Below are 27411 nucleotides of genomic sequence, written 5' to 3'. Positions count from 1 at the left end.
TGTTTAATTATGTCCGTCCGCCCTAAATCTCGATCAGACTTGGCGAAAGATGCGTGATAGCGCATAAGCAACTGACGAACAATCTCCTTATTTTCTGCTTCCATGTTCACAGTTGACCGTTCAAAGAGATCTTGTAAATGAATAGGCAGTTCCAGCATGGTAAGATCATCACTACCTTTTTCAGATAAAGCCATTACCTCAAACACTGGGTTCAACTCGGCAATGAATGTATCTTTCCTTAAATGTGTTACTTCATTGTGAAGATTCATAAGACGCACAGGTACTTTGTTTTCTGTGCTCCTGGTCACAAGAGTTCTCGCCACCAATGCTCTATCAGAGTCACAAAACTGTTTGCATGGTTCCACTATGCCAAGTATGGGGGTATTAGATTCTACGTTATTTACATTGCAGTATGTCATCACTTCACTCTTTGGTGGTATCCCTAGATTTTCACAAAGACTTACTCTGAAGCAACCAATTTTGCCTCTGTATTGACATGCAACTGCTTTTTCTACTTGACCAAACTTCAGTGTACACTTTTCCAGGTCCACTGCACACTTGTTAAGCCTTAGGAAATCTAATCCCTAGATTCCATCAACATTCAAATCAGCGACTACTATAGTATGGTCAAACAGCATTCCCTGTATAGAAAACTGTACCTCTTGTGTCCCATAAACTTTTAATGGCGTACCATCTGCTATCAAAATATCTGTACTTAGCTTACTGAGTGGCTTGTCAGACAAAACATCAGCAATCATGCATTTTGACACAATGGTGACCGTTGCTCCTGTGTCTACCAAAAACCTTAACTGTTTGTCATACAGTCCTACCTCAATGAAGATACCTGACTCACCAGCTTTGTTTATGGCCTCTGATGCTCCACAATTAAGTTGTGTTAGATTTCCTTGGGGTTGTTCTTTGCTGTCTGTACATGACATTTCGCTTGGTTGCCTACCATGCTTTTATCTTCGCTTTTGACCAGCTTGTGACGCCAGAAAATCTCTGCATTTGTTCTTCATATGGCCTGGTCTGCCACAAAAATAGCATTTAAACGTTCTGTTTTGCGTTGCGTTTTGTTCTCTCTTGTCTAACCTTGGCTGTGAGGAAAAATGCCCATCCTGCCTCTCTATTTTAGTGATTTAACATCTTTCTTTAATAAGGATAAGGCATCTGTTATATCTTTTAACACCTTTTCAGTATTACTTTCTTTGACTTCACTGATGTCTTTTTCTGCTGCTCTGACATATCCCTGACTTTCCTGCATCTTTTTGTCAGCACTCTGAAAAGCTTGTAACTCAACCGCATGGCGCACAGCATCATTCAAATCTACTGGCCGCGCTTGTTTTATCCTCAACCTCATGTCAGGATCTCTCAAGGCATCTATGAACTGCTCTTTAGCCAGTATTTCCTTGAGATCAACTGTTGCGGTTGGGTATGCCAAACTTGTCAGCCTACGAACATCCTGCCCTAACTCTGGAAGAGACTCTACAGCCTTCTGTTTTCTCTCCCGCAGTTGAGCCCTATATAATTCCGTCTGGTTTGTAGGTGCAAACCTTTGCTGTAGTGCTGTACACAGTGCATCGTAAGTACGCTGGTCGTTTGATGGCAGGTTTCCCAACACCTTGTGCATTTCCCCTAAGAGATACTGCCAAATACATTCCTTTTTCAATCATTGACCAGCAATTCAACTCTGCACATACCTCAAAGTATGACTTGAAATCACTCCAGTTCGTACCACCATCAAACGTCGCAGGCTTGATAAAATTTCGTTTTTGGTCGGTTTTATGAGGCAATTCAACATTTTGTGTCCTGTCTCTTTGCATATCGTCAGTAATCATGTTTTCATTATTGCGTGCCACGTGTCTATGACTGTGTATGTTTGGTGTATGCTCATGTTGATGTTGGCGTGTCATTTCGTATCTGTGTTCATCTTGGTTTGCCATATTTCTCTGGCCTGCCAAATGACTAGCCAAACCCCCATGGTCTGCCAAACGGTTAGCCCTTTCACTTTGGATTGCCGTTTGGTATTCATTAAGTCCGGTTATCGCACTTTGGCGAGGCATATGGTCTGCCAATTGACCACGACTTACATTTTGGCGAGGCATATGGTCTGCCAATTGCCCACGACTAACATGCCGTTCAACTACTGGTGTTGAATGCCTATCTCTTGTCAACTCAAACTCTATCCTATGTATCTCATCCTCTAGAAAGGATATCTCATCATCAATCAAATCATTTACGTTAGATGCCATGCCAAACAATATAAATTTGGCAAGCCAAAATAAAAATCAACTTAATAAATGCAAATAGTATAGCCAAAAAGAAATCAAACAAAGAAACGACCACCGCTGCCACCAAATAATGTAATGTGTAAATGAGTCCAGTCGCTTCTTTGCTTGTCAATGCAAAATTAAAAGGCATACAATTTTTCTCAATCACTAATTAGATTTATATTTAATATCAAATGTCCCTACTTTGGGTAAATCAAAAGTGAATCAAGAATAACAAATGATTGGCAATGAAGGAGGAAAACCTAACTTCTGCTTAACTATTAGATAGACAAGTTCCAAGGACAGGTCGGCTCTATTCGGGCCCCTAACCCTGGCACTTGCTATCTTCCCTGACAAACTGTCAGTAATGTGTTTTACAAACAACTCTAATATACAATACCACACAATAGAACAGCTTCGGCTCTATTCGGGCCACTGATCTAATTGTGTGGGTCCAGAAGTTTAATTTAGTGTTTCTGTTACCTTCTCCTTCCACTGCTCAAACAGGAATGACCCCGACTCTCAGCTTCTCTCACTTATATACACATGGGAGAGTCCACTGGAAAGGGATGTCGGGTTATTCCATTATTAACATTGATTTATAATGGACAAAATTCTTTACATAAAGAAGTATCTTTTTTAAAAGTGGCAACTCCACAAAAAACTACAGCTTTGAATATTAGTAATTTTTATTTTTATTAAGTTAGTGTAACAAATAACAAAACACAAGACATAAAATAAAACAATGTTTTAGTAAAAAAAATATTTAGAATATGTCAGGTACATCAACAACATTATAAACGGAGAGAGATCCCGTGGCTTGTCCGATGACGTAGACGAATGGGGTACCAGATGGGCTGTCTCCCGCCCCGACAAAACTAGAATAGTGAAAGGTAGACATCAAGTGATACCAAAAACCCCGATATTTGGTCTCATAAAAAGTACCTACAGCTTGTTACAAGTTATGAATATTTTAGCTCGTAACCCGTTGTGAATGTTTAAAGTCGTAACAGTTATGAATGTTTAAATTTGTAACCAGTTATGAATAATTAAGTCGTAGCCAATTATGAATGTTTTAAGTCGTAGCCAGTTATGAATGTTTTAAGTCGTAACCAGTTATGAATATTTTACCATGTAACCAGTTATTAATGTTTTTTAGCTTGACATAACAAGTTATTGATTTTTAATAGGTTATTATTCATCAATATTGTAGCTTGTATCTATAGGAATAGCTCCAACAACATGCTGTTATATGATAATCCTTTTACCCTATGTCGGAGATCATCTGGTCGCCGGCGGCGTCGTTAGCGTACAGGTTGTTCCAGATATCGTTCGTAGAGCCCTCACGGTGGACGCTTTCAAAGTTGGCGCTGACCCCCCTCATGTTAAAGACGTAAATGAGGCCGTTTCTGGAGCCCACAATCAGAACGGGCGTGGTGCCCACAGTGCCCGTAGCCAAAGCCTGAGGCTCAGGACCCTGCATGTTAAGATGATGAAAGAAAAGTATGCCAGATTCTGATACATGTATTACCACACGTATATGTTTGGGTCTCACTTTTTTAAATGTATTCTTTTAAACAAATTATAACTTAACTGAAAATACTCATATTGGTTTAGAATTCAACAAAGCCAGATCGTACCATATCATCGGACCTCTCGTCAACTTGCTGTGTTGGAGATTGGTTGCCGTTTGAACAATCTCCATTGAAAGTGTTTGGATAGAATTGAGAGGCTCTTCTCTCTAAATCATCCCCACTGTCAAACACGTGAGCCATTGTGGTGGAATCCCACAGAGAAATGCCACGCCCACCAAAGAGGAAAACGTCACCGATTCTGTTGAAAATGTTATAACCATCTACTCGGCTCATGTGTACTCTTCCTAGAAAATCAAGGTACTGTGAGTATTTAAAGAAGCGGACTCTTTTGGTGATGTAATCATGACATTTTTTGTTGAAGTTAAATTGATAAATATTTTTATTTTAGTTTTTTTTTCGTTAATATCCTTTTATCTATTATTGAACCCAACGCACAAAGCGTAGCGATATCGTAAGAGAGATTTCCACTATTAAGAAATACGCTATTCTACATGAAAAGGTTAAGGCAATCTTCCTACTTACCCAGCTGTTGGTTATCTTGTATTTGAGACAGAAGAGTGGGGTCCATTGTAGTAATATCAAGTTCACCATCTACAATATGTATACAGAGGAATGAAGCAGCGCGCATACAAAAAAATGTTAATAGCAATGCCCATGATTTCCAAATGCATACCATTATACGCAACTCTCGCTCTGGTGTTGTCAGAGAAAGCATAGCCATGTTGTGCCGTTGTCAGGGTCTTTGTTTTCCCGGTATCGGCGGAAACAAGGTATCCTTTACCATCAACGACCCCATAAGCAAGTTTGCCTGGCTGGTAGAACGAGTAGACAGTGTGGAAACGCAGATTGGCAGCTACAGGTAATATTCATAAAAAGTAGAACTAGTCTAATCAAAAGTATGAAAACTGTGGTTAACTTTAAATATATGACATGTGTTTTGTTATAAAATGTAATTTCCTTTTCTGACTAAAGTTAAACTGAGGAAGAGTAACAGAAGTAATGCAGCACGCCGTACCGTCGTTCTGGTCGCTAGCATCAAGGTTATAACTTGTCCAGTTCTTGGCTCCCAGAGCGTAAAGCTCGATTATCCTTTGATTGAACAGGTCAATTTTCAAAACAGCGTTGTTTTCCTGTTATAAAAGATTTTTTTTAAAAAAATAATTCGATGTTAGAATATATTATAGGGCTTATCACTTGTTAAACACTTGTGATTGTGAAGAAAGGAGGGCAAGTGAAATGCTTGTACCTGACATGAGACGAAAGCGAATCTATCATCGTTACTGATGGTCACTGACTCGGGCTCGAGATCCTGTGAAAATGTGTTGACTATTCCAACGCCGTGGTCTCCACGGAAAACATATCGAACACCATTAGTTATGTAATCAACAACTCTGTAAGGCGAAATGTTAAGAAAAAAAATTTAATATCTTAACTTTAGCTATATATTTACAAAAATTGTTTTATTTACATTGACTGCCTTTTAAAAAACTTTTACTTCATCTACTTAATGTTTAGATACAAGCAGGTGTAAAAAGTACAGTTTAATGCCGAAAAAAAGATTAATTTCAGTGGCGAACAACATTGTACTTCATGTTATCTAGTTGACAAGCTTTGTTAAATAATTTTACATCCTCACAATGTCAGGGCCCCACGGCCATGAGTGGACTCAGGACCACTGACATTGTGAGGATGATAATTTTAGTGCACTCTAATTTGAGGGTGCAAAACAAAGTTTTCGGATGAGGGGCAAGCAAAACTGACCCCTATAAAAATAAATTGTAAACATTGGCGTCGGAACCGGGGGGCTAGGGGGGGCTTAGCCCCCCCCCCCCCCCCACTTTGTTTGCAAAGTTTCACCTAACCATTAGAAACACAGCACGATAGAGGGTTCAGCCCCCCCCCCCCCCCCCCACTTTTTCTCGCAGGTTAAATTATTGTTGTTGAAGTATAGGTATAACCCCCCCCCCCCCCCCCCCCCCCGGATTAGGATTTCCATGATTTTAGGAAATACTTATTTCTTAATATTTCTGAGGATTATCCTAGCCCCCCACTTTCAATTTGCTTCCGACGCCAGTGGTAAAAACATGTTACATATATATCTGTATATCAATAGAAAGATAAAATCGTAAATGTTTTAAATATTTAAAAATAATGCACATGTACCTTATTGCTAGAATTTATCAAGCACTCAAAACATGCGGAAAATAGACAAAAGGATGCCTCTAAATGCAGTACACCCATGCATTTTAGGCTCCCCCTAAAAGCAGAATGCAACCAAATCAGCCATTTTAATTTCTGTACAAGAAACAAGTCCTTAGGCATCTTTTCAAGTATTTTCAGGGTACATTCGCCAGCTTTTTAAAGAGCTATGTTACCCGCTAAAATTCATGAAATTCTGCATGTGTAAAATCCGGATGTTTTTGGAGTTACCTCCCTTTATATTAGAGTCTCACAAAATTCATTTTTAAAATTGTTCTACATACTTTCTTGTATTCGAAAGATAATCCACTATATTATGCAACTGAGAATTTAAAAAATTAATTTTCATGTATACCGCATAAAAATAGCAGGAAAATCCCTACCCATCATGCTTTTCCCCAGAGAAAAACACCATGTATTTTTTACGAAACTGTGTTTAGCTACCTGATAACATTTAGGATTATTATACTTTCATGTTAAATACTGAAATCTAATTGGTTTAGAAGCAGTTGATAATTCGTTCTATTACCCTCAGCGTTAGCAACACACTTAGCAACGGGTAACACTATATAAATAGTGCCTGTTTGGGAGGGTAACAGTTGAAATTGACACCCCGAGGAAACCATTGTCAACCGACAATGGTTTTCTCGGGGTGTTAATTTCAGGCACTATTTGTTTTATTATTCTGAATGTCTTTAAAAGTACAAAGGAAACTTTCTGTTTTTATAAAGAAATGACGTGAATGTTATGGCGAACCGTACACGCATGTAACAATTCGTTGTGTTACCCGTTGCCAAGGGTGTTGCTAACGCTGAGGGTAATAGAACGGATTATCAACTGCGTCTTTACCAATCAGATTTCAGTATTTAACATGAAAGTACCAATCTCTACCCAGAGTTATCGTTCCTGCTTCGCTCCACTTATACCTCTGTTAAAGTCTAAAAAGTAGTGCCAAGAAATCATTGGTAATGGAGTATTACTCCGAGAAATAGTTCTTTGTTTGTTACCGTGATTTACCAATAAATTCTTTTTATTTCAATATTTTAGCGAGGCTTTAACATCGAAATGTAGATTGAATACATATAAAACTATAATTTATAATATCATGATTGAGAATGGGTTTTGCCAAGATTCTTGGCATTTAGACATTAACAGAGGTGTTGAAGCGCAGCGTAATACGCCCTCTGGTGAGAGATTGTGAAAGTACATGTATAATAAAACGAATTGTTACATGCGCGTAAATTATGCGCGTACGGTTTGCCGTGGAATTCACTTCATTTCTATATAAAAGTAGTAAAAAAATCACTTAAATTAAGACATTCAGTATAATAAAATAAATAGTGCCTGTTTTGGTGGATAACAGTTGAAATTGACACCCCTCGAAAACCATTATCAACCTCCGCTTCGCGTCGGTTGACAATGGGTGTCAATTTCAACTGTTACCCTCTCAAACAGGCAAAATTTATATGATGGTAAAGAGCAGGAATTAACATTTCTGAAACAGGTAAAATTTGCAAGAACTACAAAATCATTAAAACATAGACTTAGGCAAGTCTACATATCAAAGCCAATTTGAAGCATCCACGAACCTGTCGTTAAGCTGTTGGAAGCCCATGTTGATTTCTACTGGGAAGCCCTGATCGTTCCTAACTATGATCGTGACTGAGCCCTCGGGATCACTGAGGGTACCTGACACCGGGTTGATAGCAACTGGACCCTCATTAGCAACAACCAATCTCGTACAGTCGCTAGTAGCAGCCATATCCTTTGGGTGAACTCCCACTGAAAAACAGTGATAACTTCAAATACGTTCTGTAGCACATACATAGATTTTCATATCATGCGGAATGTTTAGGCTTACCAGCTATTCTTCCGACTCTGGTAAATACCCGGTCAGCCCTGTTGTACGGTGTGAAGAGCTCGATATGACCTTCAGATACTGGGTCAGCAGCGGTCAAGGTTACGGCGATGGTGTCTGTGCACGCCTTGACGGAGGTGATCATTCCGTCAACGGCGTTATCGAACACGTGCGTCATCAAGATGGAGGGACTGGCGGGATTGTTCATGTCAATAATGTGGAGGTATTTCTCTGTTGATCGCGCAGCTATATTTAAAAGAAAGATACATCCATTGCAAAAAAGAAATTTAACATAAAACCCGGTAGCGTTGCAGAACATTTGCAATTGAAAACAACTTACAAGCGACGTAAAGAATTTTATCTACGGTGTGGAAGGCTGCTTTGTGGGCGGCATTCTGGAAGAGACCGTATCGCGGGTTAGTGGGGTCCCCGTTGGTAAACTGGTAGGGTAATTTCATGTAGGACTGTCTAGAGAGCTGTAGTCTGGCCTCAGAGTGGGCCAGGAGGATCGCAAAAAGAACGAAGAGTGACCTCATTGTGGATTCTAAAAAAAGATGTAAAAATTTTAACATAACCTTTAACATACTATAATTATGTTTAAAAAGTTAAGAATTGTACATAAAACATGATCCAGTTACATCACTTCTAGAGAATACTTCCTTATTTCGCTACGAAGAGTTGCAACATTCGAACTTCTAATAAAACACTTGACGAAAGAACATGCGATGCTTATTAAGGAGGCCGAATGGTCAACAAATTAACTATCAGATTTTAAAATTTTAATAAGATATGATCATTTTAGCTATTAGTTATTATTTAGTAAAGAAAAATATAACATAATTATATTTCACCGTAAGGTTTCGGTATTTTCTAACATCTTTATATATTTACATCACCCGAGTATGATTCCCTCTATTACTTACCGAAACTTATCGTTAATTCATTGCTCTATCCTGGCTATAGAAACAAACAGGACTGAAATCTACATACCCCTTTTATTGATTGATCAAACCCTTCAGCGGCTGCAAATGACAAGGAACTGACAGGACTAAAATCTAGACGCCCCTTTTAAAAACACGGACTGCACGAAATTATCATGATGATGTCAGACTCAAATTCCCATTGGAGAAGATTTTTACCTTACAGCTTGGCGCGATGAGATAAAGCGTTAACTACGAATCTGTAAGTCATGAGTTCGAATCCCTCTGGTGCTTTTATAATTTTTACCTTTCCAAACATTTGTAAAAAAGATATTTTTAGGTCGAATATTATAAAATTTGACAATTCTAGACCAGTGAAAGTATTTTGATTAAGATGAACTTTTATCCACAATAATAATATCCCGAATTAACTCTTAATTTTCTGAACGTAAATACAATAGGGTGTTATTGACCTATATAAATGACCAAAACATTACACATAATATGCATTGACTGGAATATTGATAACGTTGTTTCAATAAGTCAAAAAATGTCTTGTTTGTTGGCAACACTGTAAAATACGACTGATTCGACATGGAATACTATACATTCATAGCCTTTTGATGAGGTCAATACATGGTTTTATAGACCTAATGAGAGTATATTGACCGAGGACGAAGTCCGAGGTTGATATACTTTCATCAGGTCTATAAAACCATATATTGACCTATTTCAAAAGGCTGTAATTTTTTTTAAAAATAATATACTGTAAATACAAATAAAACAAAAAGTTAAATGAAAACTGGCATTCAAAATACTCAAAACAAAGCATAATATGAATTATTACAAAAATAGGCCTACTCATCTTAATGGCCGAAGCAATTTTTAAAATAAATTAACCTCCTCGAGAAGAACAGTGCTGTATTACGATAAAAAAAATCAAGTTTAAATATTTAAGTATAGCTTATAGACGAAAAAATCATATTCAAAATGTCAACAAAGATAAGATGTTCATTGGGTAATTTGTTGACAATCCAGTCTTCTTAAAGATATCTGAGAAAATTAAATACATGTACCATACATGTTTATTATACTTTCATGTTAAATACTGAAATCTGATTGGTTTAGACGCAGTTGATAATCCGTTCTATTACCCTCAGCGTTAGCAACACACTTAGCAACGGGTAACACAACGAATTTGTTACATGCGCGTAAACTATGCGCGTACGGTTCGCCAAAGAATTCACGTCACTCATATATAAAAGTAGTAAAGTTTTCTTTAAAATTAAGACATTCAGTATAATAAAATAAATAGTGACTGTTTAGGAGGGTAAGAGTTGAAATTGACACCCCTCGAAAACCATTGTCAACCTCCGCTTCGCGTCAGTTGACAATAGTTTTCTCGGGGTGTCAGTTTCAACTCTCACCTTCCTAAACAGGCACTATTTATATAATATCATCTTGCTCGTTTTGAATAATAGAGTATGAATATATAGTTTCTGAGGAAACTAATTCAAATCAGATGTATAACGAACACAACGTGTTAAAAATCACATATATTAATAAAGTTATGAAAATGAATGATTACAACAAGTGCGGGTGTGCTGTATCAATGGGTTTTTTTGGAAGCTGTTATTGCATTTTCATCCATTGGAATGACATAAGATGAAAACTCATCATTGGTTTCTAAGATTGGCTCTTTTATCTTTTATTCATTTTTAAACATATCTCATATATCTAACAAAGATCTTAACAAATCCCAGTTTTTATCTGAATGTAAAAAAAAAAAACTGCTGTTGCGTCAAAGTATAACCATTGACTTCGATATGAGTGGTAACAGTGGTATGTTACCCTTTCTAGAGCATCTAGCTGCATTTTTTTCAAACTTGTTAAATACGCGTACGACTTCAAATTGGGTTGTGGTTTTTGTTTATTATCTTAATTTATCGATGGTTTACTTTAATTTATTGTTTTTATGTGATTGATGAATTGTTTGTTTGATTTGAACAGAAGCCAGAATGACCATTCTGTGTAGTCTAACATTTAGTGCGCTGCTAGTCCATGCTTCGTTTTAGATCTTGGGAGGCATTGTCACATATGGCTATTCCCACGGCCACCACGCAATCACGATTAAACTGGCCGACATTATCACTAGATAGCTCCCTTATGGAATCCAAGACGAATCTCAGCTAGATAATGCATATGTAATGTATGTATTACATCGCAAGCTAAACCTCATATCAGTAATTTAACCTATATGCAATTCGATTTCCATTTCAATTCGAGCATCTATTACAAATTAAATATAAATGCCTAAAAAACCAGTCACATGAAATACATAAAAATATGCATAAAGTCAGACAGCATTGGTAGTACTTACTGTTCTTTGTGTTGGAAAAAAATCAAATAAAAGTAAATAAATCTAAATACAAAATAAAGACAAAGGTCAGCTCACCTTAGCTGTTTGTCCACTATTTATTGTATGCTCGACTTGGTTCAAGACGTGAGTATTTAAGCGCCGGGGTCAGGGGGTCAGCTGTACAGCTGTGTACTTTCAGGGGAGGTAACCGTGTCAGAAAGGTCCACAATGGCGGTCAGTTTCGTAAGACTTGTGTAACAAAAGAGCATGAACTTTTATACAACGAAGAATACAGCTGAAGAAATTGAAAAACTATTCACGCGCGCGTCATCTGTCTTGTTATTTAGTACGTTATTGCGACCAGAGGTGTTTATATGTCGTGGACAAGTTGTGTCCATTTAAATAGCCAAAGCACTGGAGGTGACCAACGAAACCTTTTCTGATTTAGATCGGATTTTCTTGAAATAAGGTGAAAAAAAAACAATATTATACATAAGTATAATTATTTCTTTAAAGCTCATATAACAAATAACGGAAAGAAAAAAATATTTTTTTTTCAATTTAGATATTTTGAAACTTTTCAAAGATAATAATTTGAGTTTTGAAAACTTATTTCCTTTTAAGAGGTATGTGCGGCCATCATAAAAATTTAGACATTTCTTGAACTGGCTTATTTCTGTTAAAAAATGACTGAACTGTTGTCAAAAGATAAAAAATGCGGTTAATATGAAGTACTACATGCCATTTTGTTTGAAAAGTATGCATACAAGAACATGGCAATGCCTTTTTAATGACTCAGCACAGCTGTCGAACTGCTCGAAAATTCAAACTTTTTCTCAGCCAATGGTTGTAGAGAGGACAACAATGAACCTCCTTCATATTTTTTTTCAGATTTTTAAATCTTCAAAATAAGTCCGTAGCTGCACAGTTCTGAGTCATTAAAAAAGCATTGTCCTGTTCTTGTCTGCATACTTTTCAAACAAATTGACATGTAGGACTTCATATTTATTGCTTTTATATCTTTTGCCAACATTTTTGGCCAGTTTCGGGCAGAAACAAGCCAGTTCAAGAAATGTTTATATTCTTATCCTCAAATGTACAAGATGGCCGCACATTCCCCTTAAGGGGGATGTAAAAACATTGACTTGTTTCTGTCCAAAAATTACTAAAACTGTTGTCAAAAGATGAAAAAGCAATAAATATGAGACCATTCATGTTGTTTTAAAATTACGCATACAAGAGCAAAACAATGCCTCTTTTAATCACTTAATTAGAACTGCGCAGCTTCAGACTTAATGTCAAAATTTAAAAACTGAAAAATGGGAAAGGAGTTCATTAGTGTCCAGTCTACAATCATTTGTTAAGAAAAAGGTCAAAGCTTGCTCATTTAATTGAGGTTGTAACTCAAAAGAGAGTACCCTATTCTTTATATGGGTCTCAAAACCAATCGATTCACACGAGATCTTTTTGTCTGTGTCTATGGGGGTGCATTGAAGCTATATTTTCCTTGAAAAATATATGCATATTTTTTATTTAAGAAAATCAAATTTTAAAAACCCCTACCCTAATTCTAAAAAGAATTAAGTTTCATTTATACTGGTATAATTTTTTTGGAACTGATATAGAGATGTCTGTCATATTCAACACAGATTGTCTTAAAAAGGCTTTGTTTTGTTCTTGTATGCGTAATTTGCATACAAAACAATATTGCTTTTTCAATTTTGAAAACAGTTTTGGACAGAAACAAGAGAGTTCAAGAAATGTTTACATTATCATTATTATCAATGTACAAGATGGGCGCACATCCCCTTAATTAAGGTGCGGTCACACAATGCAATTTTTCATCCGATTTTCAATCTTGCACAGGTAAGCCGATTGGAATCGATTGTTGAGGTAGTCACATAATACGATTTATACTTGATTTTCGATTTTTTTTTCTGTTTTTCGATTTTGTGATCTTTAAATGCCTCTAAATGCAACAACTAATCACTGCGTATGAATTTACATGTAATTTACAAAAGTAGTTCTCAAACAGTGATTTCTATGTTATAGGTTAAAAATATATTTCATACATGTTGTCAAAACACCTTGTTCTACAATTGTTAAAACAAAATTTCTAGAGTTATTTGTCATGAATAATATTTTCATGCTCATCGATCTCAACTCAACAGTCTATGTGACAACCAGTTTAAACCGGTTTTATAAATCAGCTGTCCTTGCCGTTTTTAATTTACTCCCTCCAAGATCTGCAATTTATATCGATTCATTTAAAGTTCGTTCCTCTGTTTTTGGGTAACCATTTTGGGTCACCTCTATTCTAGAAATTATGCATCATATATTGATTCTATTCATTAATCAAATTTTATAATGCCAATTAAACTATCTTATATAAAATAGTAAAAGAAAAATTACATATTTACAGAGTTTAGTATGGGACTATATTTTGTGGCGGAAGGTTTTTAAGAAGTAAATTTTTTTTAGAGTACCGTCACTTTAGCTTCCTTATTTTCAGTGAAAACGAAATTTCCATATAGTTTGTGCATTAGGATATATTTATTTTGTTACGAAAAACATAATTTTACAATTTTTGAATATTTCTATCGACACACTGGCAAATTTAACTTATACTTCATAAAAGTCAAGGAAAAATGAATCCCAATTTTTGCCTAAAATCAGCTTATTAATAGACCCATACTTTTTACATTGATTAGAAAAAATGTGCGTCTTTATTTGAAACAAATCTATCTTGAATTAATACTGACTGTTGTTTAAGGAGACAGTACGGCCCATCTTATAAAAAAAACGACTTGAAAAAATTTCCGATCGGGTTCGGTATTTTTGGACTACTCATGGATGTATAAACTTTCAGAAAATTACGAAGTTCTTCATGAAATAAATCTAATTATTCATTAAAATTAATAATTACGTATAACCCATACATATTTACATCGCAACGCGTTACGGGCTTCAGCCGTCTATACTATTACGCATGCGTATTTACTATTAACAAAACACATGCAGGGCACTCGGCACACCTCGGTCGATTCGTATCTCAGGTTACGGAATCGGCCGAGGTTTGCCGAATGACATGCAGGGCTCGCGAAGATTCTCGTGGACATATTTATTGATAAAAATATGTCTTTTCTACTTCTCCCAGGATAATAATTGTTCAAAGTTTTTAAAGTAACCACAATTATTATTTTTAAGCATGTATTTTGCGTGTTTCATGGGAGTTGCTACAGTCTATATTCATTTTTGGGAGTTGATTTTAATCAACTCTCCTTTGCACTTACTCGGGCAAAGCGAAAGTGAAACAGTGTTTGGACCTTATCACATATCAATACCGCTGACAACACTTAGTTCATGAAAATAATCGATAAATTCGATGCTATGTATTTTGAAGCATTGTTTTTCAAGAAAACTTATTTAATAATACCATGAAAATAATAAGATTTTAAACTGTACAGTTTAAATATTTTTTAAAGTCGTATGTATTCCTACGCTAGAGTTTAATGTAGTCTCGTTCAACCAGACGCTTGGGTGTCTCCGTTAATATCCGTGAAAAAGATTCTCTTGCTTGTCGGAGATAAACGGAGGCAGCCGAGCGTTTGTTTGAACAAGGCAAGAGTTCAATCTTGCCTGGATCCATACAATTTCTCAGAAATATTTCGATTACTGATACTACTTGCCATGCAAAATCCGAATCGTTGATTTTGAATAAATGATAATCGATAAAATCAACTCCCGTCAGTTCTTCAGTACTTTGATTGTAAGTGAGGCCCCCTGAGGGGTTATTAGACATATTTATGTCTGTTCATTTTAAAATGAAACGAAATTGGCAAACCATACATTATCGAGAAAATGATGATGTGTTCCGTTTAGAGAGTCCCTTTAACCTCGTTTACCATGAAAACCGTAGCTGGACGAAGATCTTGTAGTTTTCATCACGTGCCAATTACTGTCAATCAAAGTCCACGTGATACAAATGAACGATATAAGATTATTCCGGTTTGTACAACCCCTAAATTTTCGGATGCTTATAATTACGTTAATTAGGTATGTGGAAGGGATTTTTATGTATTTCAACTATTACAATCAACGTTATTTCTTATTTCCTAACGATACAATAGGTAAATCTGAAGTTATTCACACATGTGTTTTCACCTGTAATGTCTCTTTAAAGTTCGAACAACAAATACCTAAGCCCCTTTCTATCAGAATTTTACATACACGTATGTAGAAATTGATTTTGTTCACGTTAAAGTTTTCATTTGTTGGTAATAGCTTGTCCTCTAGTATCAAGGTATCAAGGGATATAAAACAAAAGTTATTGGGTGAAAAAAGAATATATTTAAAATATGTCAGGTACATCAACAACATTATAAATGGAGAGAGATCCCGTGGCTTGTCCGATGACGTAGACAAATGGCGTACCGGATGGACTGTTTCCCGCCCCGACAAAACTGAAACAGAATGGGGATTCTGAATGAATGTAAGTCAAATTTAAACCTCTTCAATATTCGGTTAACGATCCCGATTATTAAATATCTCGCATACACAAAGTTGTTTTCAAAATTATTTCATATTTCACAATTGCTGAATAAAACTCGGGGTAGACATTTTCTATGATATTTATATAAAACAATAGTGGTCAGGGTTTGATACATAGTGCAGTCGTATCCTGACTACTATTTAGGCATAGTATATTCACAACACAACACTATTTTATAAATAAGGAACTGGGGTGTCATCTTCCTCGGAATCCACGGGTTTTCTATCTGTTATCTATCTGCTATCAACAGTGTAACGGATAGAAAACCCGTGTGCTCTGACGATGGGGTATCATATATCTAACAGTTTTATTCTTACTATATTAGCAAACATACAACAGAACGTTGTTCAGCAAACGTTTAAAAAATTGTACAATTTTCAGCATGATGGAATTCTCCAACCGTAAGAGACTGTCGCAACCCTAAAACTCGGACAGTCTTGAGATTTCCGGAGATAGCCAATCGTCGTGGTTAAACAAGACTAAGCTTTAATTTTTAACCACAACATTCCAAATGACAATACAGATGGGGCAGTTCAAGGAGGAAATCTAGGAAATATTTTTTCATAATATATTGCATGCACAGAGGTACATGGATTTATGATATTAGGAATTTCAACAAGAGGCCCATGGGCCACATCGCTCACCTGAGGAACAATAGGTATGATAAAATCAGCTTAATGGAGTAATAATACAAACAATCTGGACAATGTACAATAATACATGTAGATCCTGTATAAATATAATCCATTTCCCCCCTGGATATTCTTATGTTTATAATCATTAGTCCCTTTTCTAACAGGATGATTTTATAGTCATATCACATGTTGAGTATTGCAGTTCTCAAAAAGATCCCTAACAATTGTTTATATATGGGATATAAAGCTACATCAAACTCTGAACCTTCTTGTGAGGCCGAAGAATTGTCCTGGAGCCAAAGTCTTAACAATTATGAAGAATCATCTGGCTGATTAGTTTCTGAGAAGAAGATTTTTGAAAGATTTACTCTATATATTCCTATGTAAAACTTTAACACAACACCCCCAATGTGGCCCCACCCTATCCCAAGGGATCATGATTTTCACAACTTTGAATCTACACTACCTGAGGATACTTCCACACAAGTCTCAGCTTTCCTGGCTGATTAGTTTCTGAGAAGAAGATTTTTAAATATTTACTCTATATATTCCTATGTAAAATTTCGACCCTCCATTGTGCCCCACCCTACCCCCAGGGATCATGATTGTCACAACTTGGAATCTACACTACCTGAGGATGCTTTCACACAAGTTTCAGCTTTCCTGGCTGATTACTTTCTGAGAAGAAGATTTTTAAAGATTTACTCTATATATTCCTATGTAAAACTTCGACCCCTCCTTGTGGCCCCACCCTACCCCCGGGGTCATGAATTTCACAACTTTGAATCTACACTACCTGAGGATGCTTCCACACAAGTTTCAGCTTTCCTGGCTGATCAGTTTCTGAGAAGAAGATTTTTAAAGATTTACTTTATATATTCCTATGTAAAACTTCAAGCCCCCATTGCGGCCCCACCCTACCCCCGGGGGTCATGATTTTCACAACTTGCAATCTACATTACCTGAGGATGCTTCCACACAAGTTTCAGCTCTCCTGGCTGATAAGTTTTTGAGAAGAAGATTTTTTAAGATTTACTCTATAAATTCCTATGTAAAACTTCGACCCCCCCCCCCCATTGTGGCCCCACCCTCCCCCGGGGGTCATGAATTTCACAACTTTGATTCTACACTACCTCAGGATGCTTCAACACAAGTTTCAGCTTTCCTGGCTTTATGGTTATTGAGAAGAAGATTTTTGAAAATTACACGAAATTTTCCATTAATTTCTAATTATCTCCCCTTGAAAACGGGTGTGACCCTTAATTTTCAAAACTGTGAATCCCCTTAGACTAAGGATGATTTGTGCCAAGTTTGGCTTGAGAAGATGTTGAAAATGTGAAAAGTTTACGGACAGACGGACGGACGGACGGACGAACGACAGACAAAATGTAATCAGAATAGCTCACTTGAGCTTTCAGCTCAGGTGAGCTAACAAACTGTGATGCAAAAAATGTGGGGGAAATGTGGGGGACAAAATATTGCAGTACATTGTCTTTGCAAAAAAAGAGTCGAAAGTTTTATACACATACCCCATATCAGAGATGATTTGATCTCCAGCGGCATCGTTAGTATACAGATTGTTCCAGATGTCATTAGTGGATCCTTCGCGGTGGGCGCTCTCAAAATTGGCGCTAACACCCCTCATATTAAAGACATAGATTACTCCATTCCTTGAGCCCACGATGAGGACAGGGGTGGTTCCCACCACGCCCGAGGCCAGGGCGCCGGGCTCAGGGCCCTGCAGTGTAAGAAATATTGTGTTAAAACCCCGAATGTGCGTTCTGAGGTCGCCACTTAGATGAAAGGTTAAGGAATTACTGACGAAACGACAGTACAGATTTCCCTTTACGTGTGACAAAATGATGTCCTTAGTTAGTCTGAAATCTTAAAAAACGAGAGGTTTTGTTATATTGGTATGGTTTACTGCAGTTAGCCAGGTCTTACCATATCATCGGACCTCTCGTCAACCTGCTGTGTTGGAGATTGGTTGCCGTTTGAACAATCTCCATTGAACGTGTTTGGATAGAGCTGAGAGGCTCTTCTCTCTAAATCATCCCCACTGTCAAACACGTGGGCCATTGTGGTGGAATCCCACAGAGAAATGCCACGCCCACCAAAGAGGAAAACGTCACCGATTTTGTTGAAAATGTTATATCCATCTACTCGGCTCATGTGTACTCTTCCTATAAAATGATAAAGAAAAATCAAAGCATTTTTGAAGTAAAATAAACCCCATTTTATTTTTTATTTTATGTTAGAACTCCGCCCCATTCCTAACTGTTGACATATTGACATAAAGACAATAAGTAACCAAAAGAGCTCGGAAATCTCTCCCCAATGATACGTGTATTACATATATTGAAATCAAAGATCACAATCATTCTCCTTTAAATTGACGCAAAGTGATTATAAAAAGGCCGGGTGAGCTATAAAGGAAATTTATACCTTCGAATGATATTATGAAGAATTGGTGTCAAAGGTGATAACCATTATTCTCGTAACCTCCTACGTAATTTCAATGTCGTACGGTTGGGGTCACTTACCTAGCTGCTGGTTGTCCTGGATTTGAGTGAGAAGCGTGGGGTTCATGGTGGTAGTATCTAGTTCACCGTCTACAAATTATTGTTTACATTATATCATTTATTTTGATCGTTATAAACTGATAAATCAAACTCATTTTACCTAATATCTATAATTAGACACTGATACATGAAGAATCTCTCTCTCTCTCTCTCTCTCTCTACTGATTTTTATTGACATGATAAAGTAAAGAATCTATATCCTTCATTTTTCTGTTACATTGTAATCCCTAACGCTTTTGATAGATATTTGGATATATGTAATATAAAAAAATACAGGTGTCTCACAGACAATTTTTATGAGCTTTATTTCTTTTTTTAAAGGTTTATCCTTAAATATATTTAATTCTCGTCATATACGCCATAGCCAGGGATCTCAGTCATAACACGAATTCAATCAATCAATTAATTTATATAAAATCTGTTCAATGATTTACCACTCCAGGCAACCCGAGCTCTCACACCATCGTTGAACGCATAGCCATGTTGCGCCTGCGTGTAAGTCGTCATTTTACCGGTGTCGACGGAAACGACGTAACCTTTGCCGTCAATGACACTGTATGCGAGCTGTGCAGGCTGGTAGAAGGAATAGACCGTGTGATAGCGCAGGTTGGCAGCTGTAACATCGTAATGTTCTAGGCTTAAATTTTTAAAATAATCACATAATTCGAAAAAAAAATCTGGGTAAAAACTAAAGGCAGAATGTTAAGTCAGTGCCGTGGATGCACATTTATGAAATTTAAGCAGATATAAACTTTCACTGAAATATAACGTCAGTGTTTTAATTAGCGCCATTATTACGAATATATGGCGCCAATAAAAAGCATACACAATGACTGGGTCTATTGTTACCGTCATTCATGTCACTGGTGTCTATATTGAAGCTTGTCCAGTTCTTGGCCCCCAGGGAGTAGAGTTCTATGATCCTCTGGTTAAACATGTCGATCTTCAGAATGGCGTTGTTTCTCTGCAAGCAGTATCTCAACAGTTAAAAAAAATTCAATCTTGAATTAACTGTTTTTACGAATATTTGAAGAAAAGAATGAGGGATGTGGTCGGTATACCTGACAAGAGACGAAAGCGAATCTATCATCGTTACTGATGGTCACTGACTCGGGCTCGAGATCCTGTGAAAATGTGTTGACTATTCCAGCGCCGTGGTCTCCACGGAAAACATATCGAACACCATTAGTAATGTAATCAACAACTCTGTAAAGCAAAGTTTTGTACAGAAAAAAGTGTTTACTTATATTGCCAGTAGTTTAATGTACAGTGTATATATAGTATCATTGAATAAACTCTCATATACATGTATGTTACAACAGAAAAATGTATTGTTTTACATGTCCTGTTACGTATCATTATAGGTGAGGAAGTCTAGTGCTTAATCTTATGTTCCAATATCCTGTCCAAGGAACTATTATTCACTGGAATGCCTTGGAAATAAAGTTTTGTAAGACATTGGAATACGGATAACTTACCTGTCATTCAGCTGAGTAAAATCCATGTTGATTTCGATGGGAAATCCCTGGTCGTTTCTGATGATAATGGTCACCGATCCTTCAGGGTCAGTAAAAGTGTTAGATGTGGGGTTCAGAGTAGCAGCCCCGGAGTTAGCGACGACTAGTCTAGTGCAGTCTGAGGTGTGAGCTACGTCCTTTGGATTCACACCAACTGTGGGTGAAAAAAAAACCAATATGATAGTAAATATCACATTTGAAGGGGGACGGGTACAATTGCTCTAATAAATATATTTAGCAAAATTTTTAAAAGTTATGCTTTTTTTATATAACACCAAGAATACACCGTTCTTCATTTTAGATCACTTTTGTTCTGTGAAGTTTTTGGTTTGGTTGATCTATTTTATTGTACAAAATAAATAGAAACCATTGTAAAAAACAACTGGGCTGCGTTCAAGATCGTAGCCGTTACGTAAGGCTACGTAGTTGAACGATAAACTAGCCTAGCCGCTACGTAGATATTCGTAGCCTAAATATTTTATGCTAAGCATCAAATTCAAGATGGCCACCTTAGTTACCACTTTATAACAAACATGAAATCTTTTTATTAAGTGATATTTTTTTCGTCTTTTAAGTTATAATAGATTTTAACATTATATATTTCCGCTTGAAATTAACAAATTATGTCGATGTAATTAGTCTTTAGTTGAATATTTCCAACTTCAAATCTGAGACCTAGCGACTAACCTAGCGGTCCGTTCTATAGACCTAGATATCTACGACCTAGCGGCTAGGCTAGCTGCTACAATCTGGAACGTAGCCCTGATATACTTGACGATTGAGTTTGATTTTTACCTGTGATTCTGTGCGTACGGGTAAATACTCGATCGGCTCTGTTGTACGGGGTGAAGAGTTCGATGTGACCCTCCCCAACGGGGTCCGCGGCGGAGAGAGCCACGGCGATGGTGTCTGAGCATGCGTCCAACGCTGTTATATGTCCATCTACCGTGTTTTCGAACACGTGCGTCATCAATATGGCGGGAGCGGCGGGGTTGTTCATGTCAATGATGTGGAGGTATTTCTGTGCCGATCGCGCAGCTATATTTAGAATAAATACATGTCCATTGCAATATAAAACTCATCATATAGAAATCGCAATTTGCAAATAAAAACAACTTACAAGCGACGTAAAGAATTTTATCTACGGTGTGGAAGGCTGCTTTGTGGGCGGCATTCTGGAAGAGACCGTATCGCGGGCTGGTTGGGTCCCCGTTGTTATACTGGTAGGGGAATTTCATGTAAGACTGTCTGGAGAGCTGAAGTCGGGCATTGCAACACGTGAAGAGAATCGAAAGGAGGACAATGGCTAGCTTCATCGTCGATTCTATCAATGAAAAGGGAATCCAATAGGGACTTGATACATGAAGTTGTAATGTTATCATGTTGTTTTTGAAAATTTGGATTGATGTACCATTCATTTTAATTAACTTTTCTATCGCGAATAAGATTTTTTTTCACAAAAATAAGCCTATTTTAAAATGATATAGCAAAAAATTCTAACTCATTCATCGTCAAATCGGTATTTAAAACCCATCTTAACCCCCACATTTATAATCAATTAACAGTATACCACAGCTTTGGTATTTTCTATTTTCGGAAATGCTCATCTTTAAAAACATAAAGCACCTCCGGCGAAAATCAAAAAGACTGAAAAGTGAAATGGCGCCAACGTTGTTTAAAAGGGTTAGTTGTTATAATAACTGATCATAAAGCAAAACCAATTTATTTCAAGCCTTATCCAATTGAATAAAGAAAACTTTTATCTTACCCTTCCTATTTTCTAACCCAATTTTACTGTTTTTGTTGTTTTTTTTAATTTTATGTCGGTGATTCAAATACTTACTACTACGTCTAGTCGAAACATTTTGTTCACTAGTCAATAAAGCGCGCAAAGGTATACATATTTGACAGTTTGTCTACCGTGTGTTTTGAAATTAAGCATAGAAATTCATTATAATGTTGGCGTCATTTTGCAAGACCAAAAATGAAACAGAAGTTATGATCCTAGGATTAGAAATAGATTTGTTCTGAATTAAAGACACCTAATGACTACTTTGTTTCAGAGCCAAAAAAAAGCCTTGAAATATGCACATTCCTTACATACATTGTAGTTTGCTCTTGAAATTGAGGAAATATGGTTATGAAAATTAAGAAGAAAAAAGATCCTTTTTTATCAAATTTCCCAATTAAAGTTTGCAAAATGAAATGATCGAATTGAAAATTTCAGAAAATTATTTCTTTCCCTCTATAAATGAGAAAAATCTTTATATTATATCAATATTGACTTGTTGCGTACTTACTGTTCTTTTTAATGAGGAATAATATATCACCGCCAGCTGCTATCTGCTGTTTTTACATCTAAGCGATAGTATTTAACCAAGGAGGTCATAGGTCACACAGTTGCGCACTTCTCAGTACATTTAAACTCAATTGTGATTCGAGTGTTTAATGTTATGCAATGTGAATTTTATTGTCGAATATAGCATCTCTTTGTGAGGATTGATAGGTTTTACTAATTCTTTAGTTTTAACATAAAGTTCAAATTTATTGATAAGTTCAGTTGTAATCTAACAAGATATATATTAGTAACAAACGGGGCCATTCGGTTTGCAGTACCGTACCTGTATTTAATTCTATTTCTGAAAGTTTGTCAACGTTGGTCTTTTTTTTCATTGTTATTTTAATTTTTAAAAATTTTAAATGCAGATGTAAAGACTCACTTAATCGACATACAAGAAGTTGTTTGCCAAGGTTGACTAACCGCTTCAGTAGAGAGAAGATGGGTGGATCAGTGAATATGTGGAAGCGAGGTCTCAGTTCAGAATGCTTCTATACAATATCACATCCAAACCAACCAAAGGACACACACGTACTCTTACTAAATAGTAATGTTTTTTCGTTGATTGCTTGCAATTTTTATTAATGAGAAATGTTTAACGTACAATAAAATAAATCAGAAAAATATGACGCACAAAAGAAACATGGAAAGACAACCACATGAACCAGTAAATGGCTGCATGTTTTAAACTGTCTTAAATCTAGGTCGCCAATTTTCAAAGTCCAAAGCAGGCTTCATTTTGTGGTAATTTTGTACTTCTATTAAAATTTGTTTGGTATACATCCCTGCTAGACATTTACGAAAATGACTTTATACATAGCCAGTTTCACATTCGCTTACAAAAATCTGTAAGCAAGAATAGCCCTGTGTTTCCGGTGGCCTAAATTGCCTCTTGTTTCTCTTTTCAAGACAACTTATTGAAATACAGATGAATATATATGCATTGGTATATAGACAAAATTTGTGAATAGACGAAACACTACTCAAGAGAGAGCTCTTGATAACATGTAGTCATTAATACAGAAGCATGATCAAGTACAAAAGATAAGAAGAACAGTACTTATGTCTGGCACGTGTGTGGTCTCTAGAATGTCTTGTGTGAACCAATCAAAGCAATGAGCTGTATATTTCATTTTTATGTAAAAAAAATTGTTACAATTAGTACTTTGTATGAATTTTTTCATGATATTGGTATATACATTATAATATTACAATAAATATATATATTATATGAAAAGAAAGATACGTTATGGTAGATATATTGTTAAAGCCAAAGCAACATCGTAATAAAAGCCTTAAGACCAGAAAACAGTTACTGTATTCATATTAGACTTTATTATCACGTAAGATGTTTTGTAATAATCATAGATTCATTTGTTATATCAGGATGACCACATTGATAAAATCGTGTAAAACTGATGTGTACAGTGTGACAAATAGTTCCTTATCTAATTTACAGGCATTACTTAACAATACAGTCGAGTTCACACCAAAACTGATCATTCAACAAAAGTCAAATGTAACCATGGCATTGAACCTCAATGACTCTTGTATAACATCATTATACAAGCCATGATTTTAATAATTAGGTTAAACATGAATAAAACACAAACGAATTTTGATTTCACACACGACAAATTTCACATTCAATAGATTCCACAAAGAAACATCGATACACAAGTATATTAAAATATATAGTGAGATTTTCTTAATATTTCCTCAAAAAGGGTGATAAGTAAGGTATGTGCATGTAGATTACACGAACTGTGTCAGTAAGAGAAAGAGTAGAAGTAAGTTACTGGGCCAGACAGTTTGATCACAGATCAATTACTTTACACAGGTGTGTACAGTATAGTGTAATACAGATACCACCATCAGAATTACAATAAACTGTTCTTTTTCTTCGTTGACTCCCTGCTTCTTATTCAATCCTTTTCCATAAATATTGCCAGACATGAGTGCGTTGTCAACAATGAACACGATGATTGGTGGTGGTAAAATGTGTTTTCATATCCGCACATGAAAGGTACTATGGGAAAAAACACAGTATTACTGTCTTGTAGGAGGAATAAATACATGTAACGGTATTTATAGGTTATGCTTACGTCATAAAATCCGGGGACCTGGAGATGACGTGTTCGAATTCGATGTAGGAGAGCTTTCCGTCATCATCAAGGTCCGTTTCTTCTAACACCTAACAGCGAAAAAGCAAAGGTTGGTATTAAAATATTGACTGTATGCAGGAAAATATTCGCCAGTTTTATTTCGCCCCTTTCGCCCTCGTTATCAGCGGGAGAATTAAAAACTGAGCGAATTCCAATGTCTCAAATTATCCCTCTTTAAGCACATCTTAGTCTGGGCAAATTTAAGACAGGGCGAAACCGTTTATACAGGTGAAAAAAGGCGAAAATAACAAGGGGCGAAAATAGCCCTGTGTTCAGTATGTAAACAAACCAGTAACATAGTGACAGTTACTTTTTCAACGACGAACTCCACTTCCTCCTCCGATAGCTCGTTCCTTGTCAGACAGCGCAGAGTGGAGCGCAGGTCTTCCTTCCCCAAATAGTTATCCCCGTCAAAATCTATCCAACGGATAAATCAATAACAAATTTTTTTAAAACACATGTTGTAATTCAGCCCTTAACTGGATATTAGTTTGACGACATAAACTAGTCAACCTAAGGACCAATGAAATCTGTTTTGAAAATAATACATCTTCGCAACCTAAAAGGGTTTCAGAGGGATGAAGTGGATTAAATGTCTTCGAAAGTGAAAATGGTTAAAATTCGGTCTTACTTCATTTCTCATTCCTATAACTATAGTCTTATTATCAGCAGAAAAATATTAGAAAACAATTTTATTTTAAAAATACAAACTTTACTTGCCATAAATTTTAAAGGCGTAAACTGTCTTCAGTTCTCTTGGTGCTATCTCGCTAAGCACGGAGAACAGGTCCAGGAAATCCTCAAAAGACAGGGCGCCAGTGCCGTCCTCCGAGAAAACTTGGCAGATACGCTCACAGAACGGGTTCTCCTGATCAAAGGAAGTATTAGAAAATCAAAAAAATATCACAAAGCTTTCTTAATTTATAAAAAGACTTCAACGTACATAGAATTGATTGGTAACTTTAAAAAAAAATCGTAGAAAAAAGTCTCTTTTAAACTAAAGGATTTTGTTATTGTTTTGAGTGTAGTATTCCAACCTGTTATATTGATAAGCGTTTTTGATTGAAAAGAATCTCTTATAACTAAGATAGTAAAAATGAATTTAAAAACCAACATGATTTGTTTCCATGGGTTTTTTCCTTAATATTTATATGTTAACTTTCGAGTGCTTGTACTTTAGTGTGTTAGGATCTTTTAATTCGAGCACTCTAACGCTAATAAAACTACCTCGAAATTCTTGTTCAAATATTATATGTACATTGTACATATGGTTATAGGATGACAACATTAGACAGTCGCCTTCCATATTGTATTAATTCTCATAAAAATAACCACATGAGTACATGTGTACATGGAACAAAAAAATAAGGATTAAAATAGGTACAGTTAGCTGCATGTCTACTGTATAGCTCCCGATCTGAAAAAAAAAAATCATCCAGACCTGAAGCTAAGGTACAGTCACCATCATATCGATGATATTGATGCTTCTATATTGAGTTCTAAATACCGAAGATCTCATACTTTGAGTTCCGTCATTGCCTTGACCTGTTGGTATGGTAACCGAATCCTGTTGGTATCCACACTGGACATCACTTTGGGGATAGCGTTTGGAGCAAGTTCTCTGAACCGTCTGAATATTCTATGGAAACAGATTGGACATCCACTTTTCATTAGTTCGTGAGTTTAATAACAAATATGTAACATGAATTCACATAATATGATATAATAGGAACTGTTGAACATGAGCTCAATTCCTCTATAAATACCTCAGTATTTCTTTCTTTGTGAAGAACGTACAGTCCTGTGAAGTAAAATTATACAATCTACTTAAAACTGTAACATTTTGCCCCCATCCCACCCCCTTTGATAAAGAAAATGCGTTTTGATAAACGAATGTTTATATTATTGCACCCTTTTTCAAATACAGACCTATGATAAATTCCACTGTTCGGGTATTACTGAATTTTCCTTTTTCATTTTGTGTTAATGTGTCAGTATAGTTTTACGTTATGGAGTGTCATTCAAGATTTTTTTTGTTTATTCAGATTTCGCCCTTACCTGGAAAGCTTCTATCTGTTCATCAGTAAACACTCCAACTTTGTTTCCCATGTTGGACACCTTGCAATTGTGATGTTTATTGGACTCTAGACCCTTTATCAAGAGTAAACATCTCTTCTGCTACAATGTACTTTCGTTATTTATTTATTTATTATCGAGCCCGACATAAATTGTGATGATATCGTCTCAATCTCTCACCAGAGGGCGCGTTCCGCGTAATACGCCCTCTGGTGAGAGATTGGATATCGTCTGTGATAATATATAAATAGTGCCTGTTTGGGAGGGTAACAGTTGAAATTGACACCCCGAGAAAACCATTGTCAACCGACGCGAAGCGGAGGTTGACAATGGTTTTCGAGGGGT

General features: G+C 36.3%; 2 protein-coding genes across 3 annotated transcripts; both read right to left on the bottom strand.

The window, feature by feature from the left end:
* Positions 1-2941: 2941 nt before the first annotated feature.
* Positions 2942-11411, bottom strand: LOC128177216 (mesenchyme-specific cell surface glycoprotein-like). Of its 2 annotated transcripts, none has more exons than XM_052843844.1 (11): positions 11298-11411; positions 8263-8466; positions 7926-8168; positions 7654-7846; positions 5112-5256; positions 4881-4995; positions 4539-4718; positions 4388-4456; positions 3911-4149; positions 3539-3747; positions 2942-3148 (listed from the first exon to the last, which is right to left on the bottom strand). In XM_052843844.1, exons 2-11 carry the CDS (start codon positions 8456-8458, stop codon positions 3037-3039), a joined length of 1701 nt encoding a protein of 566 aa, XP_052699804.1. In that variant the 5' UTR covers positions 8459-8466; positions 11298-11411; the 3' UTR covers positions 2942-3036. The 2 variants fall into 2 exon arrangements, with proteins under 2 accessions (XP_052699804.1, XP_052699805.1); XM_052843845.1 differs by lacking the exon at positions 11298-11411 and adding an exon at positions 11223-11241.
* A 4117-nt stretch (positions 11412-15528) lies between these two features.
* On the bottom strand, positions 15529-27152 carry LOC128177218 (mesenchyme-specific cell surface glycoprotein-like). The gene is made up of 18 exons (XM_052843846.1): positions 27049-27152; positions 26757-26791; positions 26512-26629; positions 25707-25858; positions 25504-25520; positions 25301-25407; positions 24931-25019; positions 23208-23299; positions 21608-21811; positions 21283-21525; positions 20449-20641; positions 20032-20176; positions 19820-19934; positions 19405-19584; positions 18932-19000; positions 18333-18571; positions 17918-18126; positions 15529-15664 (listed from the first exon to the last, which is right to left on the bottom strand). The coding sequence occupies exons 1-18, from the start codon at positions 27097-27099 to the stop codon at positions 15553-15555; spliced, it is 2370 nt and encodes a 789-aa protein (XP_052699806.1). The 5' UTR covers positions 27100-27152; the 3' UTR covers positions 15529-15552.
* Positions 27153-27411: the final 259 nt, after the last annotated feature.

This window comes from Crassostrea angulata, chromosome 3 (genome assembly GCF_025612915.1).
Source record: "Crassostrea angulata isolate pt1a10 chromosome 3, ASM2561291v2, whole genome shotgun sequence".
NCBI lineage: Eukaryota > Metazoa > Mollusca > Bivalvia > Ostreida > Ostreidae > Magallana > Magallana angulata.
Note: the sequence above shows the minus strand (reverse complement) of the source record. Positions and strands in the feature narration are given on the sequence as shown.

Bases quoted from the DNA above. Each gene is read 5' to 3' on its own strand.
- LOC128177216 (XM_052843844.1), bottom strand. From the start codon at position 8,458: ATGAGGTCACTCTTCGTTCTTTTTGCGATCCTCCTGGCCCACTCTGAG. The intron at 7,847-7,925 runs GTAAGCCTAAAC...ACTGTTTTTCAG, and splicing joins CAGAGTCGGAAGAATAGCTG to TGGGAGTTCACCCAAAGGAT. The intron at 5,257-7,653 runs GTTCGTGGATGC...TTCGCCTTACAG, and splicing joins TTCCAACAGCTTAACGACAG to AGTTGTTGATTACATAACTA.
- LOC128177218 (XM_052843846.1), bottom strand. From the start codon at position 27,099: ATGGGAAACAAAGTTGGAGTGTTTACTGATGAACAGATAGAAGCTTTC. The intron at 25,859-26,511 runs GTATGAGATCTT...TCCTTTGATCAG, and splicing joins AGGCAATGACGGAACTCAAA to GAGAACCCGTTCTGTGAGCG. The intron at 25,020-25,300 runs GTAACTGTCACT...TTTCGCTGTTAG, and splicing joins TGGAGTTCGTCGTTGAAAAA to GTGTTAGAAGAAACGGACCT.